The sequence below is a fragment of the Chelonoidis abingdonii genome, chromosome 20 (genome assembly GCF_003597395.2).
Source record: "Chelonoidis abingdonii isolate Lonesome George chromosome 20, CheloAbing_2.0, whole genome shotgun sequence".
NCBI lineage: Eukaryota > Metazoa > Chordata > Testudines > Testudinidae > Chelonoidis > Chelonoidis abingdonii.
Window position 1 is genome coordinate 22,074,811 of NC_133788.1, and position 16,413 is coordinate 22,091,223.

At 39.0% G+C, this 16,413-nt stretch overlaps 1 protein-coding gene across 3 annotated transcripts in view; it reads right to left on the minus strand.

The window, feature by feature from the left end:
* The window catches only part of GOSR1 (golgi SNAP receptor complex member 1), a 101,157-nt gene extending 86,100 nt beyond the window's left edge, over positions 1–15,057 (minus strand). For 2 of the 3 annotated variants that reach the window (XM_075074090.1, XM_075074087.1), the window contains exons 1-5: positions 14,923–15,057; positions 12,214–12,301; positions 11,850–11,957; positions 9,900–9,991; positions 6,817–6,891 (exon numbers count right to left, since the gene is read on the minus strand). In XM_075074090.1, the coding sequence (XP_074930191.1) occupies positions 6,817–6,891; positions 9,900–9,991; positions 11,850–11,957; positions 12,214–12,258 (320 nt within the window). In that variant the 5' untranslated portion in view covers positions 12,259–12,301; positions 14,923–15,057. The remainder of the gene's footprint in view (positions 1–6,816; positions 6,892–9,899; positions 9,992–11,849; positions 11,958–12,213; positions 12,302–14,922) is intronic. The other variant, XM_075074089.1, reaches the window with a different exon arrangement.
* Between the last annotated feature and the right edge of the window lie 1,356 nt (positions 15,058–16,413).

Genomic DNA, 16,413 nt, shown 5'->3' on the forward strand with positions numbered 1-16,413 from the left:
GCTTAACTCCTTCTCCCAAACATCCTGGCAATTAGCACAGAGTAATTTATCCGTTAAACAGTTCAGATACAGGTTACCACAAGCTTCAAAGAGACACCTAGACAATAATACTATTTCACTCAAGTATCATCTGAAATGCTAATATTTCTTTTTTGATCTTTGAGTTAAAGCTATAGCAATAGACAAGACTTGTTTGCTTACATCACAAGACCTGAGCAAACACCTCCCCTTCTACCTCTAACAACGCTGACTTGCATTTCAAAGCTCTATTCATTTACATATCCTCCTAACCAGTCCTTAAGGTTCACCCATGGGTCAGGTCAGTTGGTGAGGTGAGTTAAATAATTCTTTCCGGCCCTGTCACCTTTCAATGAGATATTATATTATACTCATAACGTCACAGACCTCTACATGATTCTCTCTTCCCTCAACCTATCCATGGCCCCAAACAACTCATTTACCTGTCCAGAGAGGTGGAAAACTGCCCTTGACCTACAAGTCTGATTTCCTTTTAAAGCTCAGAATCAAAAAGGAGCTACAGAAATAATGGAATTCCTTCAATTCACAATTGTGAAGGGCTCAGTTGGAGGGCGGAGAACCAGACAAATTCCCCCTAGTGTCTTTGGAAACCCTGTTGCTCTTGAGCCTGCCAGAGCTAAACGGAGCTGAGGGTTGTATGCATCCAGCACTCTGTGCTGTTAAAGTCATCAATGAAGATTAAGCAGCAGCACTATGGGATGGTACTGCAAGAACCAACTGAACTATGCACACCAGCACTTGCTGCCAAACTAGCATTTGTACCAGCAGACACTGGTCAACCCTACTCAGGGTAAGTGCAATCCACATGATGGCACAATCACTTGTGCACCATTGGTAGCAATTTTGCATACTACAGGCATGCCGGGAGTCCATACAATGGCTGGGATGTCAAAATTTTCCTCCCATTTACAATTCATCTACATATGTATAATCAAGCAAATCAATTCTCCATTTGCACTCGCATCATCTTTCCAGAAGAGATAACAAATGTATTACACTACTAAATGTGGTAGATTAATATGCTGCATGAAGGCCTTTGAGTGCTCTGGATTTTGAAAAAAAAATCAAGAAAAAAAAAACTGAATCCACAGAAGAGGCTTTAGAAATTCCAGTGAGTGAACATTCCTGGCAAATTCTTCAAGCGCCTGATTAGCGTTTTACTAAATCAAGCTTCAATAGTTTATGCCAACTTGGGAGTCGTTTTTTTTCCACATTACTGAATGTTTTAAGCCAATGCCTTTAACATTTACTTCTGTTCAGTCTGAAAGCAATGGAAGCAGTTGGTTTTCCCCACAGAAAACTAAAACAACTGTTTAGCCCTACAGTATGAAATCAGTAGAATGGTTGAACTGCTATCCCTATGAATGCTCAAGCTCCTGTCCCAGAATACCTCAGTGAACAACTACTCCCTAGAATGATCACAGTGCGGGTTATTTTCACACTGTGGGGAAAGAGTAAAAAAGGTAAAATTTAGAAACAAAGCAGGAATTACCATAGAAGAGAGTCCGTGTCCCTCCACAAAGTCCTCAGAGAGCCACACTCACAGCACCCCTGAAGTGCAAAAACTTTATTACATTTCTTGTTGGTTCTCTTCTAGTTTCTACCATCAATCAGATGCCACTGTAGACTGTAAGATCTAGTACTTGCCAATGTGATTTCCCAGGAACGTTTTCAGAGCAAAGAGAACATTGCCAGGAGTAACCGTTGTCTCCTTTTAGTCCCCTCTCATACATAAGAAGAAGGGGTGAAGGATGAGCCTGGACTCTGTTGGGTAAACTATAGCCCATGGATCTGATAATGGCATATGACAGAGACTGGTTAGGAAGATGCACATAGTACTCCTTTTAAAAAGTTGTAACATAGCATCTCTCTTGGGAACCACCAACTCTCCTGACTGTGCCTTGTAGAAGAAGGTAGTTAAATACAGCGGATAACCATGTCAATTCTTAGATAATGTTTTCACCTCTTAGCTCACAGAGCTGTACTACAACTAGTCATTACCAGGACTTAAAATAAACATGCAGTAGGCTGAAGTATTTAATATATCAATGACAGGGTTAAAATGGTGCTTCCTATTGGCAAGAATTCCACAAGGCTGAGCTACAGTACCAATGTTTTCTCAGGAGCTCTGCCACAGTCTTCTCAATTTCATTTTATTTTTTAAATATTTAAGTTCTCTTACTGTCACCTTCATAGTTCATTCAGACACTTCAGCTATCTCTGCCAAATGGCCTGGCATCACCGCCTCTCTGCAGTGCACACCCTCAGGAAGCAGGTCCTGAGCATCTCAAAATTCACAGAGTTTTGTCAGAAACACATTTGTATAATTTGCTAGCTCCTTCTGGTTTCTATGGACCATTCGCCAGCTTCCACAGCTTCTTGGCAGTAATATTACACTAATTACTTTCTTTGATGACAAGTATGAAATCCTTTAATATTTTCTATGTCAATATCTATTTTTGAGCTAAGGATTCTCACTTGAAAAGTTCTGAATATCTTGCAAGCTTTTGATTTCTTGCCATTTTTCTTATGCTCTGACACCATATTTCTGCACATACCTCAGAGTTATCTCTACTTTGCAGTGTGCCCTTCCATGTTCTGCCATGACATTGTTTCCTCTGGGTTTCCAACACATTTCGAATAACTTCTCACTCTATATAATTTGTTTATACATTTTTGTTTTTAATGTTTTAATTAAAAAAATTCTTATATTTTGCAATCAGTCCCTGGAAGATGTTCTCTCTAGTTCTGAAGATGTTTTCCTTTTCCCTAAAAGGCTGGAGGGTCGGTTGGAAAATGTTTTGAAGCGCATTTTATTTAATGCAGCTGCAGTATTAATTTATATGAAGGTAACAAGAAGAAACTGACTTGTGGTGGATGAACGACTGGAACTCCCCAGTTACAAAGTTTCAACTAATTGTAGGACTAAGAGTCAGCTTTAGTTTTAATATCTAGGCCAGCATATTTAGTGGTTGTTGATGCAACTCTTCCCATATATGCTGTAACAATTTCTTCCACACTTAAAAAAAACTGCTCTGAAAAAGCAAGCAGAAATCACTAAATAGCTATTGAAGTATTTATTTCCATTTGAATTGGAATTTTAAGTGTCAACTTGCATTGCGTTTAACTACTCTGAACAACAAGAAGTAAATCTCACACTATGGACGTGTGTGAAAATAGAAATCTCAAAGAGCTGTAAGACAACCTGCATTTTTTAAGTGACTATATAAAAGAAAAGTTATACTTCACGTGAATCCCTAACAGCTATTTCATCTTCATATAACCTTTGAAAGTCTCCAGAAATGTGAGGGCTCATTCAAAATAAATAACATAGCAACAATCCTGACAATGATTCAGCTCAGCATTTTACATTGCCTGACTGATTATAATGGCCTACGGTGAACCACAAGTCAGGCAAGAAAGCTATCTGTACTTCATCAACTAAAAAGGGAAAACGGCACCACCTTCTGTAAGACTAATGGCTACCAGGGAAAATTCTATCAAGTACCAAAGTTTACCAAATTCATTTTTAGTTAAAGTATATTTTGAGAACAGATAAACAGCAGCATTTTTATTAACTAGATTTAAAATGCAAACAACTCTATTAATTCTAAACCTCACATTATCTGTTACAGTAAGAGATCACAACTCAACAAAATATCGAGTTGAGTATCAACTGGGCATATTTTGAGAGAGAGAGAAATAATAGCAGCACAGATGTTTCTCCAATTGATCTATTAAATAAGCCCGAAGAACCCTTTAATATTTTATACATTGTAGACACACACACACGTACAGGAATACTCTGATCCGCCTTCTGAAAAGGATCATCCTTACTGTGAAATCAGACTGCTATCAAGAATAAAAGTCATAAGTCAACAGAAGTTAATCACCACAATGAAACTTTGTCCCAGGAAAGACCAAAGTAACAAATACCTCTGTAAGGTGCTTGACCTGATTATTTCTAAAAATGTTCATCAGATGAAACATACAAGATATTTAAGGGGTGCCTTCATTGTACTGTTTTAGGGCCATTTAAAGATCTGGTTGATAATTTCCTCTCTATGCACTTACCAGAAGTGTATTTTAGAGGAACTGCAAGAGGAAATTATTTGCATTTTTTTCCAGAAAATGCCAAATTTATAACATTACTTAACACTTGCTTTCTATCCTTATGATATGGGAACAAAAGTTTATTCAGACTAATAGGCACTCCTTGTTCTTCATCAGTGCACTCAATTTCAGTTAGGGTTCACCTCCAAGACATTAAACCTATTGCACTGTTTCTGTAGAATGTAATAACATTCTTGATTATAAAGGTTAACAACAGATGCAACTTAAAGGAAAATCATTAGCTTGTGCTTTAGCCCAGTGAATTTCTGAATGCCACCAGGGATCCCAAGGGAAATTGTGGCCTTCCCATACTTCATCACCCATCTAAAAACTGTATTTTTAATTTCCTGTAAAAGCTTTTTACATAGTCTTGGCTACAACACAAAATTATCTTTAGGAACAGATCTCAACCTACAGATAAAAAACTTTCCCTATGAAATACTGCCTCCTTGTGTCCGCCTATAGTTTACGGTGGCTGGAGTGTGGAAACATACTAAGTCATAGAAGTTTGTGTTTCTTTGAAACCCAAGCCTTTTCTACACAAATATAGACTCATAGAATTTACGGTCAGAAGGGACCATCATGGTCATCTTCTAGTCTGACCTCCTACACACTGCAAGCCACAGAACCTCACCAACTCCTCAAATAGACCCCTAACCTCCGGCTGAGTTACTGAAGTCCTCAAATCACGGTTTAAAGAACGATTTCAAGTTACAGAGAATTCACCATTTACACTATTTTAAACCTGCAAGTGACCCATGCCCCATGCTACAGAGGAAGGCAAAAACCACCAGGGAAAATTCCTTCCCAAGCCCAGCTATGGCTATCAGTTAGTTAGACCCTGAGCATAAGATCATATGATTACATCCTGAATGAAAGGAAATGCCTAAAGAGCCACAGCTTTGTGACACTGTTCCATGGGATTTTGCTCCTTTTCACCCTAATGTTTTTGTGCATATTTCCATTTTTAATGCCTGGCAGCACAGCATCATTTTGTACAGAAAAGTGTTAACCATAAATGAGGAATAAATTCCAGTGTGCACGCTGATTAGTTAGATCTCATTTGAACGAGAAAAACAGATTGAATACGCTTGTTTCAAACTCCCCATATATACACACTTGAAATCATTGAGTTCCTAGAGCTCTGAGACCATGTAACTTGGTATCTGAGGCAAACTTTCAAAACTACAATTCCCTATGGATGGAGAGTAACAGAGATCATCTACTTTATAAATAGATGAAGTCCTCTATAGTTAGACTGAGAAAAACAGAACTAAGGAGAAATCTTTGGACTGCCTTTTTAGTTTTGGTTAAAAAAACAGATATCAATTTTAGATGTATTTAAGGTATTACTAATTCTGGTATGTGGATTTAGTCTTTTCTACACGCTTAGCAAAGGCAAGTGAAAAGCAGGGTATCATTCTGTGTCTCACACTGACAGAAAAAAGAAGAAAGATTTAGTGACATAAGTAGAGCAGAAATCCAAAGGCAAATAGAATAAAGAACAAAAGCTGAATAGGTTTTTTTTGCACATACATTGGTTACGTAGAAGATATTCCACAAGGAATAAACAGTACTGAGTACAACAGGTACAGCAGTACATTGCTTCTTACGATTGGGGGACAGCCCTTGTATGTGTCAGCTTTAGGTGGAACACCACAGAATCAACTACAAAGACGGCTGTACGTTCATCCTATCAGACAGGCATATGCTGGTATTGCTAATACAGAAAGATTGTTTTAAAATAATGTATTAAATAAAAATCACAGAGTAAGAGGCAGCACAAAGCCAACAACAAAAACTTACAGAATTGGCTTGTAAAATATCCACAAACACTTTCAACAGCAAAATTTGCTATTGCTGGTGGCAAAGAAATGTTTATAGGTGACCTCAGTGTAACAATTTTGTACCCTGTGTTCTTTCCTATGTAATGTACATTAAAGAGTTTACTTTGTTCATTAGAACCTGGCCACTAATATATTTCAATCTTGTTTGTTTAAAAATCTTCTATCCAAACACTTCATCAGCAAAAACACAATAGGATTATAAACCCATCATTATTTTGGGGACATCTAAGCAAAAATTGTCCTACTTCCAATGTTCATTAAACTGAAATAAGAAGGAAGTGCAAACAACAAAAAATAACCATTAAACAAAGCATTTCAGTTAAAATATGATTGCAGTTACACACTGAAAGATTCTTCCAATTACAGCACAACTGAGCTGGATATACAGTAGCTGCAAAACCGACCTCATCACCAAGGAATGGAAATGTTCAGAACCACAAAATAATTCATTTGCTGCCCTGAGAGAATTCTTCCATTTGGTCTTTAAATTAGTAGTTTCAGCCACAAAACATCTAAATTCACAAGGAAACTGCCATATTGGTACAGGCTACTTAGCCAACTATCCTATGCCCAGTTGCGCCATATGCTGGATCTTGCAAGAGGAAAGTATTAAACCTGCCTAGTGCCCTAGCACCTTGTAGAATATTATGGAGGTGATTTTCTCCCTGACCTCAGCTGAGCTTGTTTTTTATGTTCTGAAGCATGAGGATGAATGGCTCCTGTACTCTCTGTCCTAGGCACTGCAACTGTAGATGCTGTTCTTATTCTTTTACCGTAAGAAAAAGAACGGCTCCCCAACATATTTAAGAAAACCTACTTTCGAAGGTGCTCATGTTCTTTCAGGAACAGCTCTGTTCTTCTATTGTTCACACTGGACCCACTTTTATACGACCTAAGATTTAAAAAAAGAAAATGAAAAACAATTTTCCCAGAAATACTTTTCACAAAGCAGCATTTATTGATCTGCTTGTATCAGGGCTGTCGATTAATTGCGGTTAACTCACACGATTAACTCAAAAAAATTAATTATTTGAATCACTATTAATTGCAGTTTTAATCGCACCGTTAAACAATAAAATACCAATTGAGATTTATTAAATATTTTTGGATATTTTTCTACATTTTCAAATATATTGATTTCTATTACAACACAGAATACAAAGTGTACAGTGCTCACTTTATTATTTTTTATTACAAATATTTGCACTGTAAAAATGATAAAAGAAATTTTCAGTTCACCTCATAGAAGTACTGTAGTGCAATCTCTATCACGAAAATGCAACTTACAAATATAGATTTTTTTTTACATAACTTCACTCAAAAATAAAACAATGTAAAACTTTAGAGCCTACAAATCCATTCATGGGATTTTTTGCATGGGATTTTTGTAAATGGCATTGCAAGGTATTTACGTACCAGATATGCTAAACATTTGTATGACCCTTCATGCTTCAGCCACCATTCTAGAGGATGTGCCTCCATGTTGATGACGCTCATTAAAAAAATCATGTGTTAATTAAATTTATGACTGCACTCCTTGAGGGAGAACTGTATGTGTCTGGCTCTGTTTTTCCCGCATTCTGCCATATATTTCATGTTATAGTAGTCTCGGATGATGACTCAGCACATGTTCATTTTCAGAACATTTTTGCTGCAGATTTGATAAAATGCAAGGAGAGTACCAATGTGAGATTTATAAAACTAGCTACAGCACTCAACCCAGGGTTTAAGAAACTGAAGTGCCGTCCAAAATCTGAAAGGGATGAGGTGTAGAGCATGCTTTCAGAAGTCTAAAAAGAGCAACACACTGATGTGGAAACTACAAAACTCGAACGACCAAAAAAGACAATAAACCTTCTGCTGGCGACATCTGACTCAGATTATGAAAATGAACATGCGTCGGTCTGCACTGCTTTGGATTGTTATTGAGCAGAACCTGTCATCAGCATGGACGCATGTCCTCGGGAATGGTGGATGAAGCATGAAGGGACATGTGAATCTTCAGTGCATCTGGTATGTAAATATCTTGTGATGCTGGCTGCAACAGTGCCATGCGAACACCTGTTCTCACGTTCAGGTGGCATTTTGAACAAGAAGGAGGCAGCATTATCTCCTGCAAATGCAAACAAACTAGTTTGCCTGAGCGACTGTCTGAACAAGAAATAGGACTGAGTGGACTTGTAGGCTCTAAAGTTTTACACAGTTTTGTTTCTGAATGAAGTTGTTTTTGGTACATAATTCTACATTTGTAAGTTCAACTTTCATAATAAAGAGATTGTACTACAGTACTTGCATTAGGTGAATTGAAAAATACTATTTCTTTTGTTTTTTACAGTGAAAAATAACTAGAAAGTGAGCACTGTACACTTTGTATTCTGTGTTGTAACTGAAATCATTATATTTGAAACTGTAGAAAACACCCAACAAATTGAAGTAAATGGTATTCTATTATTAAGAGTGTGATTAACGATCATTAATTTTTTTAATCGCTTGCCAGACCTAGCCTGTATGTTAAATTCGGTTATTTCTAAATCACCAAATGGAAAAAAGTCTCAGTCTCATTAAAACTTTTTTTTTAAACGGATAGACTAAACCATAGAAAATGGATTGATGTGTTTTACCCTACCTATACATACGTGTGTGTGTGTGTGTACATAGATACACACATGCGCAGTTTTCCAAGGGCAAAGTGGAACCCAACCCTACACTAGAGAGGCTATAATAAATCAGTACATACAGCTTCCCCAGTTTCACCTGGGCTCAAAATAACCTCTCTCAGAAAAGAGTTTGCTATTTTCCCATTCAGAAACAAGTTCTAATTTCTCTTTCCCTGAGGGAAGCATTCTGAAATGTACACTGGATAGATAAAGGAAAGGCAGGTGCCCTCTGCTGGTGTTCCAGAGAAACTCACTAGGGGTTGTAGAAGGAAAAGTAAACTTGCAATTCACGTCCAGGCTTAATTATATTGCAAATACTTAAGGTTTGTTTTTTAGAGATTCACTGAACAACATTCTGGACCCCACCCTAAAATGAAAAGGATTTTTGCCACTAACTTCAATGGAAGAGCACTGGGCCTGTATTTTGAACACAGTTCTGCTTGTTTACTCTTACGGTTTACTGCTACCAGGGACGTTCACATGGAAACACAACCTGTGCTCCTAAAAACAGGAAATGCTCCTGCTGCAATCCCCTCATGTCAAGTTAAAAGGGTTGTGAGGTTTGTGTTGTCACAAAGAAATCCAACTCAAGGTGAGGAATATAGAAAAGCAGAAGAGCTCCTACAAAACAGAAGATCCTATATTTTCAAACAAAGATTCCTAGAATGAAATCTAGGGAAGAGAGGCCAGTGAGGATAGGCAGAACTATTTCTCAAAAGGCTTTTCAAAGATTAACTTTTGCCTCATGGACAGTCTTTATCTGTGGTTTACATCCACAGCTGTTAACGTGATCTCGAACAAGCATGCTAAACGGCTTATTCTCAAATGCAATTTGCATCTTTTAAGATCTGATTGAAACAACTCATTAATTCAACCTGACACTTATGACAATTGCTCCAATCAGAACAGCCTTTTTCTTCACTTTACACTGGAAGCTTTTGACCCTCCTTTAAATATATACGAATTCATTTGATTTAGGGAGGCACACTTCCCACGCTACTGGAAAGAAGAGCCAGGCGTATTTTAGTACTGGAACATTTGGCTATAATAGATTTCGTTTCAATGTACAGCCTCATAATACGCCCAACGATGTTCTTGAAATGAGCCACCTCTGAAAGAAGCACTTTAAAAAATCATGCAAAATATCTCAGAAAACGGGGTAATCGTTCAAAGAAATCTGCTTTTTCCAGTCAGGACAAGCCAAGTGTTTAAGTCTATTTCTATTGTTTATACTCAGACTTACTCAATATCTTTCCGTACTGATCCCAAGAGATTTTCCCTTTCCCGTACTGCCAGAAAGTTGGTTTTGGTTTTATGGAATTCATGTGTGTAATCCTGTAACAAAACAAGTATTTTAAGCACCATTAGATCTTGACAATGGCTACACTCTGCCAACAAGATCTGACCAACAGATACTAAATGGGCAGAAAACTAGCCAATACAAAGGCTAGTAAAAATGGAAAATAGGCTCGAAAGTTTTATTACTGCTACTGCGTTACAGTACTTGCTTACTAATGATCTCAGTGGTTAAGGTTATACTGAACTTTCATTACAACCCCCTCCTCTCGTTTTCACATAAAACAAAAATGGTTCATTTATCCCACTGTCCTGTCTTCCAACAGTGGCCAATGCCAGAATCTTCAGTGCGAATGAACAGAATAGAGCAATAATTAAGTGACTCATCCTGTCATCCAGTCCCAGCTGGTGGCAGTCAGAGGTTTAGGGACACGCAGAGCATGGTGTTATGTTCCTGACCTTTTTGGTGAGCAGACACTGATGAACCTATCGTCCATGAACTTATCTTAATTTTTTCCGAAACCAGTTATACTTTTGGCCTTCACAGCATTCCCTCCCAATGAGTTCCACGGGATGGCTGTGCACTGTGTGAAGTACTTCTGTAAGTTTGCTTTAAATCTCTTGCTTATAAATTTCCTTGCATGACCCCTGGTTCTCGTGTTATGTGAAGGGGTAAATAACACTTCCCCATTCACTTTCTCCACACCAGAAATGATTTTATAGACCTCTATCATATCGCCTCTTAATCATCTCTTCTCTAAGATGAACAGCCCTAGTCTTTTTACGTTCTCCTAGTATGAAAACTGTTCCAAACCCCTAATCATTTTTGCTGCCATTCTCTGTACTTTTTCCAATTCTAAGACACCAGAACCCAGTTTATCCAAGCCTTCGTTACTCGGTTCTCCATATTACCCAAACAACCAGCACAATTTTCCTGCTAATAAATGAACCAAACATTTTTTGCGAGAATTAAGTTTATATATTCTGTTAACTAGATAGGAAAAGTAAAAAGATAGTACCTAAAAAACTTTCAGACATTAGTGCAGAGGTTCTCAAACTGTGCTCTGCGGACCACCAGTGGTCCATGAGCCCCATTCAGGTGGTCTGCAGATAGTTTCCTCTAAGGTGTGTGCCTCGGCATCCGCAAAATAAAGGGCCATCCACCTAAAGGGCCATCCACCTAATCAGTGGAGCTGCGCAGGCACGGCTCCATTAATTAGATGCCTGGACCCTGGAGAAGATGCACATGTAAGGCGAGGTGGTGGACCTGGGGGGTGGGGGGGGGGGACAACTTGTCCTTGGGACAGCTTTTTCTTCATCTGAGAGTCCCAATTGTAATTAAGTTTATGTAACTACTGGATGCTAACAAAAAAGAGAGTAGAAGAAACCCAGGCATGAAAACCTTACGTCCCAGACCAAAAATAGCTTCATTATATCATTTTTGAAATATGCAGAAAACCAAGAAGGTAAATGTTATAAAGATGACCCTTTTAAGATAGAAATGATTAAATAATTCTATCCACATCGTGTGCAAAATCACAGCAGCTGTGGGTAAGATTATTTCCTTTCTGGTTATTAGGATCCTATATTCTATATCCTTCCCTTGCAGCATATGAGACAAAGACGTCTTTTCCATCAGACATTTTAACCGGCTATGCATTGGTCACAACTAAAAACTGATACCATTTACTTTTCAGTGATATAGCATCCCTCAAACTTCTGCCTGCCAATCAACATCTTAGGGTTGTTGGGTTTTTTTTACATTTTTATACACACACACCCCTACAAGAGTATTTGGATTTTGTGTGAGGTTATATCAGTAAGTATCATTCCCAAGTATTATTACAATGAAGAGATAGCGTAAAAACAAGTAACAAATGCATTGCACATGACTTACCTGCAATATGTCTCTGTGACGCTGTAACGTGTGCATCAGTGCTGCATTCAGGGATGGGACTCCCGTGCTGTTGGTGTACTCTGCCATTTTGTCATTTATTCCAGTAAGCTACGGAAAAAAAAAACAAAAAAACCAAAGGGATACTTTTCCATAAAGGAGCTACAATGCTGATTAACATGTTTTCAGTGAGGTATCTACCAACCACTGTTACCAGTGTTACTAACATCTTGTTTTGTTTAATGGAGGCATATTGCAATCTTGTGTTATCAAGCGCACATTTTACAGCCTAGGCAAGAACATTAGATCTGTTAAGGTCTTCCAAGTCCTATTAGGTATTGAAATAAGAATAGGAGAACTCATTTACCCTTCCCAGAAGTTGTTCAATCTCCACCGCCATGGTTTCAAACATTCTGTCTTGGCTTGACCCATTTAAGAGAGGAGTTGTATCAGAACTAAGAGGAAAAGAGCAGCAGCAATTACTGAAAGGTACAACATTCTTTTGTGACTATTCGGACACCACGTGTCAATAACAGGCATAAGTACAAGGGCAATTTTATTTTCTAAGTAGGTTTCCTAAAGTCAGAGATTAAATTTAGAAAAGAGATACATTTTCCCTGTATTGACTGCCTCACGAGTCCAATACCTCCGTTAAAATACCATGAGGTATATACCCCTCAACCATGTCTACACTCACAGCACTGCTGCTGAAGAGCGCTCGGGTAGCCATGTTATGCCCATGGGAGAGAATTTGCCCATTGACACAATAAAACCAGCTCAACAAGCGGTGGTAACTATGACAGCAGGAGAGGCTCTGTGGCCAACATAGCGCTGCGCACACGAGCTGGCAAAACTTACGTCCCCCGAGGGTGGAGGTTGTTTTTTTCACACCTCTGAGCTATGCACATTTTGCCAACAGAAGTATTAGTGAAGACACAACCTTACTTCCCTCTTGAAGCTAATATCTGGTACTGAATCTACTGCACATCACGTCAGAAATCATTACTTGCCGAACAATGATGCTTCTTTCCCACACTGTTCTTTATGATTCCTTTTTAGCAGGAAAGTGGGTTTCAATACTAGTATGTTATAATTATGTAAATGTACATTAACAATACAGTGCTAGAAACTCCTGCAGATGCATTTTAAACAAGAACATACCACATAGAAAAATTGGGATAAACTGTGTTTTCTACATAGTCCATCTCCCCTATGCCTGTCAAAGCAGTTAAACATTACACAAGGAAAAATCAGACAAGCAAGGGGATAGGTGCAAACACACAACAGACCGACACTTGTAAGGTAACAGCTTACGTCTTTTGAAGGCAATACTCTTTTCTCTGGTAACCTGCAATTATTGGAATAGGAAGAGGAAAGAAAACTAGTGGCTTTTCTACGGCCCATCTTTCTTTCTGGAAACAAGAAGTCAGTGGTATGTCCGGGTTATATGGCAAACACCACACAATACAACTCTGGCAACTTATGAGAAATGGAGGCGACGGTGGTGGCAGCAGCCGCCCTGATTCAGGAAGAGAGTGGTCACTCCTGGCGCTGCTCTTGGGCTTCGGCTGGGAAACAGAGCAATCTCAGAAGAGACACATTCAATCCGACGATACGTTTAGACACAATCCATTTTGGTGTCCTCTCTTTGAAATACGGACACAGGGAGAGAGAACTGTTGTGCTAGGAGAGGAGGAACATGGCTTTCAAGGGGTAAGATTGCAATCTACTAACACTTATTGGGAAAGGCAGATAAAACAAACAAGGTTTGTTTCTGTGGATTGGGGGGAGTGAAGAGAAAATGAGAACAAAACTAACGCACGCTTGGGAAGTCAAGCTGGGCTGCTTCCATTTAGGTGTCTTAAGCTCTATTATTTGTATTGCAGAAACACTGACAGAGCTCAATCAGGGACAAGATCCACTGTGCTGGGTGCCACAAAGAGCCTACAGTTTTAGCCTCTATGCAACAACAGGTGGACACAAACAGAACCAGGAAGAGGGGAGAAAGGAGGAAAAGGTGACAGTGACACAATCATGCTCAGAATAAGCAGCAGAGGTCACAGTACACGGGATGCCTAGATATTGTTGAATATTTGGTAGACAACTCAGTAGAGGAGAGCTTTAGGGAAGGTTTTGAAGGATGATGATCTCTCTCACTTTAGGATTGGAGCAAGTTCCAGAATGATTCCCATTGCAACAGACTCAATTAATACACAGTGACTGATCGAGAGAAGGCTGCATGTGCATGGGCACCATTTATGAAGTTAATGATGTAGCTGTCTTCCCATTTCAGAAAGAATCAGAGTCTGGTCCTCAAGGTGGTGAGACTTATAAAACTTAACTATGCTTGACTGGGGAACGCACATAAACCTGACACTTCCAGACGAAGAACGTTTATTTGCTCTTTTGGTAAAAGAATTACGTTTAAAAAGGAGTTCTCACTAGTAATCCTGAAGGAAAACTTGAAACTAGGGGCTGTATCTATATTGGTCAGAGCAGAGGGCTCAGTGTCAGAACTCCTCAGTTCAAACCCCAGCTCTGCCACGTACTCACTATGCAAGCCTGGACAAGTCACAACAGCTCTATGCCTCAATTTCCTCATCTTTACAATGGGAAGCATAATGCTAGCCAGACCACAAGCAGATTTGAGAGGCTAAATTCATCAGTATCCAAACTGCTTTCCAGCCTTTGAGTTGAAGTCCTTAAAAGACGGCAAAGTATTTTCTAAATGAATATACAACTTGAACACAGACGGTGCAGCAAGTTGTACTGCCATTCACAAGGACACACCCCCTCTACGGATTACCACAAATACAAACTACCGCTTAAACACAATTCCTTCTAATGATTTACATCATGCTAACGACGCTTCACTGTCCTTGAATGGGCACCATACATATGGATCACCACCACCGCTTCATGAAGATCAACATATGGTTCCTAATGTCCAGGAAGGACTATTCTAATGAGCTACTTGAAAAACAAAGGTTCAAATAATACAGAAAAGTGGAAGATTCAATGAATCAAGAGTATTTAAAGCAGTCTTTTAAAAAAACATGAAGAAGTCTGTTAGTACCTATACCTGTCGCGTCTTCCCTCTCGGGTGCTGCTGTGACTGTAGCTTGTGCACAGTTTGCTGAAGGAGACCAACTTCAGATCAAGCTCATTCTCCAGCTGTCTAGCCTGCTTCCTGAGATCTGAACAACAGAATGATACATGTGAGGTTAACAGGTCCTTTTACAATCCAATATATTTGGGATTTGCTTTTTTACAACAAACTATTTTGGGTGCATAACATAAAGGAAAGGAAGTCAGAATAAGAGACTACATCATTAAAAATAAGAAGTCAGGCAGGATCTGTTACAAAAGAGATTAAACGCCTAGATGTATGCACAAGTCATGAAAATACAGAAGTAATAGATGTTCCATCACAGCGGGTCAGACTAGTGACCCAGAGACTTAGCCAGGATGGAGAAGCCCTCTCATGGCTATTCAGAACTGGACTGAATGAAGCACTGGAGAACACACTGTTTAGATTTTTAAGCTCCATAGGTCAGGGACACACATCTTCTGCTGTGTTTGACATGCTGCCATTGTTATCAGTGCACATCATTATAAAGCAACATCCCAGCATTTGACTCATGGCCTAAATGATCTCCCCCATTACTAGTGTCTACGAATGTTACACAGTATGGTCTCACCTACACACAAGACCAAGTCAGCAACAGCAGGTTAGAAACTACCATATTTCAGCCAAGTAAATTGGAAAATCCCAGTTACAAACTTCTCTAAGGAATTCAGGCACACAATTCCCACTGCCTTGTATGCTCCTAATTCCCTTTGGCACTTTTGGAAATCTCCACCGAAACATTACCAGCTGCTCCCCTTCACTAATTTCAGCTCAGTTCTCCTCTGGGGTGCAACAGGACTCAAGTCCTCTTTAAATGCTAGTCACACTTGTACAGAGACACCATCAGGCTGAATGGGCCAAAATCAGATCAGCTTTGTAGCTTTATACCTGCTTTTGCAACGTTCAAGTTTCTACCTGTCTTTTTCCCCTCACACGAAGATTCCCCTCCCTCCTCCACCTCATTACTACTATTTACAACAACATTTTGATCAGTAAAAACTTTCAAAACCCAAATCCCATGCTTCTTCTCTTGGTCTTCATTAACTCTACTCTTTCCTGGTCATCCCTGGAAAAGCCTTCACAGTCATAGGAACATAGGATGTCAGACTAGATGACTGGTACTTCAAGCTGGTATGCCACCTTTAGGCGAGAAAGGCAATATGTCCCTTATTCAGCCTAGCCAATTAGTGGGAGCACACAGACAGGATGTCAACTTTTTCACACCATAGACCATTTTAGAGAGAGCTTTTCATGAACACTTTTCCATTCCTACCTCCAAAATTTGATTCACCTCTTCTGTAAAGCAACTACAGAGCTCTGGTTACAAGAATAAATCAAAGTAGGGCACTATTAAAGCAACAATATAGAAAGAAACTTGTTTAATACAACACAAGTGGCTGCTGGGTTATCTTCCATTTTGAATTTCTGCTATTTATT